Source organism: Stigmatopora nigra, chromosome 9 (genome assembly GCF_051989575.1).
Source record: "Stigmatopora nigra isolate UIUO_SnigA chromosome 9, RoL_Snig_1.1, whole genome shotgun sequence".
NCBI lineage: Eukaryota > Metazoa > Chordata > Actinopteri > Syngnathiformes > Syngnathidae > Stigmatopora > Stigmatopora nigra.
In genome coordinates, this window is record NC_135516.1 from 4,754,199 (window position 1) to 4,760,198 (window position 6,000).

The 6,000-nt window shown below is 37.2% G+C and overlaps 1 protein-coding gene across 4 annotated transcripts in view; it reads right to left on the reverse strand.

Annotated features, from left to right (window-relative positions):
• The window catches only part of cdh24b (cadherin 24, type 2b), a 116,977-nt gene that overhangs the window by 20,419 nt on the left and 90,558 nt on the right, over positions 1-6,000 (reverse strand). For all 4 annotated transcript variants that reach the window (XM_077723994.1, XM_077723996.1, XM_077723993.1 and 1 more), the window contains one exon: positions 2,623-2,804. In XM_077723994.1, the coding sequence (XP_077580120.1) occupies positions 2,623-2,804 (182 nt within the window). The remainder of the gene's footprint in view (positions 1-2,622; positions 2,805-6,000) is intronic.

The window sequence follows — 6,000 nt, forward strand, 5'->3', positions numbered from 1 at the left end:
CATGTTCAACTCGGTATTCCCCTGTTCTATAAAAAAAAAAAAAATCTGCAGTGTCACATGCCACCCGTTCCGAACACCTAGTCATGATATCTGACTTGGGTAGATAAAAACACTATGATAATTGAAAACCATGTGGAAAGGTAGGCCTTTCATGTAATCTGTTCTCCTACGCACCAGTTAGTTCTTGGCTTCCGATGGCTCAGAAAACAGAATCAGACTTTGAATTGGAGGGTTACAGCGTGGGTAAGTGGATATGAAATACCCTGTCTCATACTCCCCCATAAACTCCTTGAAAATACAAACCAACAGCTGCTAAGCACCCACAATTTCTGTCAGCCCATTTGGGGGCACAACTAAAGTCAAGGAGCAAATGCACCCTTAGAGGCCTATGCTAATTCTCTAATTATATTTTATTTCTATTTTGGCCTTGTTCAAATTCTCTATCAAAACTAAATTAGGTATATAAGGCAAACATAGCAAATGAGTGGGTTGTAAGGAATATTTATAGCAACAACAACAACAACAAAACAACTAAATAGACAACCTGGAACATAAAATGAATTTGAAAATGTCTAGTTTCATTTACATTGTGCAGTGTATGTGGGTGTGCTCGGGTGTGCGTTGGAAGGCGAGTGAGAGAGATTGTGAGAGAAAAAGAGAGAAAGAAAGAGAGAGAGAGACTGAGAGACAGAGAGAGAGAGAGAGACAGAGAGAAATTGTGACTCAGGCTTAGTCACACACAAACAATCCTTACTCTCTGACATGGCCTGTAGACACAAAATCCAGCACGGATGATGCAAGAGAGGAGGGAGTAAAGGGATGGAGAAGATTTCTTTGTAAGATTCCATCTGCTTGCATTTAAACGTGTGTGTCTATTTGTGGACACATTGGTCAGAGAGGGCAAAAGTAACGAAATGCATAGAGACAGAGGCTGATGATAGCTGGAGAAGGTAAGGGGGGCAGTAAGAGTAAATAGATATGTTTTTGTTGCTTGAGGTTTCTGGGGGAAAGAAAGTAAATCAATAGTGATAAGCAGCTTCATCCTGTAGCTAGACTTGCAGGGTTTTAATGGCTTGTCTTCTTTGCTGCGTCACTTTTCAGTTGCCTCCACTGGCTCCCTTTATATCTCCATTTGCTATTGTTCCCACCTTTACTCTTCCAATCTTATTTTATAATTCTTTACATTAACTGTTTCTCTCAACCTCTTTAATGTCCCATCCAAGTCTTTTACCCACTTGTCACTGACATCACAGAGAAAGGTTACATCCTTCTTTCTTTCCTTAAACCAACAATCTCACTTAATATCATCCTCATAGTTTAAATGGGCAGCGGCAAGGTCAAGTGTAATATTATGTGTCTGTGTGTACTTCTCTTCCTGGGTTTTATCAGTGCCTGTGTTTGACTACAATTTGTGTGTCCAGCACACGTCTGAGCTATCTTAGATCAGCTGTTAACGAGATTCAACCCACAGCAGTGATGTCAACAGGGGTGAAGGCTAACTTTGCAGCAACACAAATTGTTCAGCGCAAAAGTCCCTCTCGTCTCTGAAGTGATAAGGGCAAACTGATTCATTATCCTTACAGCTGACTGGCGACCTATCTAGGGTGTTGTGTGCCTTTCGCCCAAAGTCAGCAGGGTTAGGCTCCAGCAACCCATTCGAGGATGCGTCGTATAAATACTAAAAATTATACAGTGGTACTTCTACTAACCCTAACCCTAACTCAGGGGTGATGTTCTAATCAGTCAGCCACCTATTCACGTCTTGTTGAGTTGTAGAATCTCACAAAAGTGTAAAATTCTGGATACTGTAGTGATGTCAGTGCCGTCTGCCGAATGTAAATTTCAGGAACTGCTATTTGTGATTTGTAGTATATAACATTATTCAATGTGAAAACCTTGAATCATGGTTCACTAGGGAATGCTAGTGGTTACCAATTCTGGCACATTTCTCTTCTTTTCATAGAACAGTAGCTCCAACAATACATAAATACATCGATACTACACCTACAGTCCGTGCAATGATATGCACACACCGTATAGACTAGCACAGAACAGAACAAGAGAGATAGCAAGTATCCATTAAACACGTATTTCATATTGTTCATTAACACAGGAGAAAATTCCTGGTTTTAGTAATCTTCAAGTTTACTTAATTAATAATTTCAATGTATTGTACATCTTGGATTTAGATAACATTTACACTCCTTAAATATTATCCTTTAATTTTTGTGTTTACTTATAGTGCAGGGGTGGCGAACAAGACAAAAATAGCAAAAATGTTAATTTGTGATCATCAAAGAGCCCCACATTACAGCACAAGCAGCATAAAAAAATCCAAGATACCAAATTATTTTTAAATATAATTTCCCTTTACCGTATTTTCCCGACTATAAGGCACACTTAAAAGTCTTAAATTACTGATACTGCGGCTTTAAATGCAATGCGCCATATAGTCGTGACCCTGATGAACTTGAGTGTGCTTTAAGAGAGAATAAAAATAAGAGAAACTTGAAACAACAGTACATACAAACTATGATAAGACCCAAGATCCACGTGTTCACCACACCTGCTATAGTAAGTACAAGAAGGTACAAATGCAAATACGAAGATCATATTGTTCACCTTGTTGAGCATGATGATCGCCTCTTGATTTACTCCAGTGATATTGAATGTGTCACTTGTCTCACCCTCCAAGATTGAAAAATCCAACTTGGCATTTTCCCCGAGGTCAGCGTCACTTGCTGAGATACGTCCTATTTCAGCACCTGGGATTGCCAGTTCGGATACAGAGAAGGACCACATACCTGAGGCGGAAATGAAAAATACATTAAGGGAAGCTGGGTCTCCACAATCTCATTAGTGTTACACTTGTGAGTTAAACATCAAAATTTTCTTTAGAAGGGTTTATCACGTGCAGTGAGTGAATATCTATGGCAATAATATTCTATGCAGATAAAGTAGCCTTTGATGTCACATACTTGAGAGGATTAGATAGATAAAAGATAATGAGGCAATGGTTCAAATTGATGTGTTTCTAAATAGGTATTTTATGCCCAAATCATTCCCTGTATATTAGACCTGGGCGATAAAACGATTATGGAAATTATCATCAAAATTTTTTGTTAACAATAATTATAAAAACTGCGGTCGGCTGGCCATCGATTCAGGGTGTGGCTACCGCCTCGGGCCCGGAGTCAGCTTGGAAAGGCTCCAGCAATAATTTGTATTATTATTTATTTTGAAATTGGTGCAGTAACGTTGTGCTCTACTTGACCCTGACACTCCTATTGGCTCACAACTTCTTGAGTTTTTTTTTTTGCGTGATTAACCTCCTAGGAAAAATTTTACAATACAATATCACGTAAGAGCACAGCAAGTGAACACAAAAAAGTTAAGAAGCTGCAACTTCACATAAAATTGTTTCAACGGATAATGAGTAGAATCCAAAGAGTCTAAAAATGTAGCGTTTCTTCAAATAAATGAAGGATTTGCTTCAGCTCTGTGAAGAACAACTAAAACAACATAAATGAAAATTTGGCATTTCATAAAATATTTCTCCTGAGGTGGAAATCACATTTTTGGCTGTCACAAGACTACAATGTTAAATTTTGCACTACAAGGGCCTGGCGTCCACTTATGATGTGGACATAATTTTTCTCAGAAACTTCATCATGTAAAAAGTGAATTATTTGTTTTTATGCTCCTCAGGTCCCAATTAGCCTACATATCAAAGAGAAATTAAAAATGCATGCCTTGCAAGAGTTTCTTAAAGCAACTTTATTCCTAATTTAAAATTATTTGTCCGAATGATGAAGAATCGGGCCCTGTTATCCATCCATGACAGATATTCCAAAGCAATACGGCCGTAATCCCCCTACCACCATATTGAAGCAGAAGGAAGCATAAGAGGCGACAACTCCTTTGTATCGCCTCTCTGTACTAAATGACAAAATGGACTGTTATTCCTTCAGATAGAGGAGCAAATTGGTCAACATACAGACTATTTCTGAAAAATCAGCGATTTCATAACAAGTTGTTTTGAAGTCATATGTTTAGATGTGTGCTCATTCGCGTGTGTTTGTGTGCTTTGTCTGTTGCCTAACGTTAGCATGATCCTTTTCACTCATTTTTCTCCTTTTTCACATCCTCCATACAAAATTGGGACATTTTGAAATTTAGATTTAAATATTTTAGTTGATAGTTTTTTTAGGACCATGGAACAAATTAGAGAATTTACATCTGCCCTATTTACAAAAAAATCCAAGTGGCGAAATAAATTCTGGAATGAATTAATTTCATAAGTAGAGGTAACATTGCATTTTTATTGTAATTGTGCAACTTTTGCAAAGCCATCTTGTTTTTGGAATATATTTAGGCCTATTATTATCCTGTAAGCGGCCCAATGAGGAGTGGTTAGAACGTCCGCCTCACAGTTGTGAAATTGAGGGTGTCATCTCCGCAAGATTCCAACTATTTGCGTGTTCTCCCCATTGCTGCTTTGGTTTTCCCTGGGTTCTCCGGTTTCCTCCCGCATCCCAAAAACACTCCCTAAATATTCCCTAGGTATGAGTGTGAGTGTATACGGCTGTTCGTCTCATTGTGCCCTCTGATTGGCTGCCAACCAAATCCCTTGCCTACATCTCACAGTTGGCTGGGATAGCCTCAGCAGCAACCCCTTTTTAAAGCTGTTTTAATCCTTCATCATTATCATTAAATTTGAACATATAGTGGAAAAGCACAGATTACCACCTGGAAACATTTGTAAAAAAAAGCCATCGTATAGAGGAAGGCCTAATATACTTTCAAACGTTTTGATTAAAAATAGAATACCACCCACCACATTGAAGAAATACAATCTCTCTTGAAGTTTTTGATTCATGCATGGCCCAGTATTAAGTTTCCAAAGACTCAGTATTTATTTGGCTAACAGATAAACTCCCCCACAAACATATCCTGCTGAGCATAGGCATAACACTCTTTCTGAAAGATGCAGCGTTGACATTTTTGTTTAAACTGAAAAGCAAGGCTGCTTTTCTATCTGCAGATATTTAAATGAGCAGTTAAAAGTAAGAGAAACTAACCCCATCTTTCAGAAGAGCATATTTAATGGTGTATCAGCTGAATAGAAGTATAAAAAGGAAACCATGCATTAGAGTGAAATTACCATACATTGATCGATTTGTGAATTAACATGTTTTTTTGTGTGTTTTGAATATTTTTATTGTCGCTTCCTTTTCTGAGAAGAGATCTCAGTACTAATCTAATCTCGAGGTTTTATACTTTCCTCTAGTAGGTGCTGCTAACGAGCTTTGGTATATTAGTCAAACGACCAAACATACGTCCTTGCAACTGTTGCAAATTTTTCCCTAGACAAAGACAAAAAAACTACTATATTTCAAATTACAGTCTGAACTTAAAGTGTCAATCTTAGCCAACTATCTCCAAAATAAACAAGCAGACATACATGTTCTCTTAGGGTAAGATTAAGCAAACGACAGAGGCTGACTAGTGAACTGTCTTTCCTAAATTTCACTAAACATAAAACCAGATAATGTTTTACTGTCATCAAATACCATATCTTAGTAGGTTGACATTACTATAATATCTAATTGTATAGCTGTTTTACTGGTTAATCATGTACTCGTTCTGAGAGTGCTCCCATTAAAGCAATGCTTTTTTTATCATGCTTTAAAAAACAAGAACAAAGCCTATGTTTTGTCTGATTCGTTCAGAACAAACAATGATGTTTTTTTAGGTTGTTTTGTTACTTGACACGTTTCCATCTCACGCTTAGTCAGGCGAGTACAGTAATCCCTCGAATATCGCAGACAATGGACCCATGGCAATAAGACAAAGGACTTGGAATAAAACTCCTATTAATCTGTTTTTTTATATCAAGCGGAGAGGAATTATTTAATATATATATATATACATATATATATATATATATATATATATATATATATATATATATATATATATATATATATATATATATAT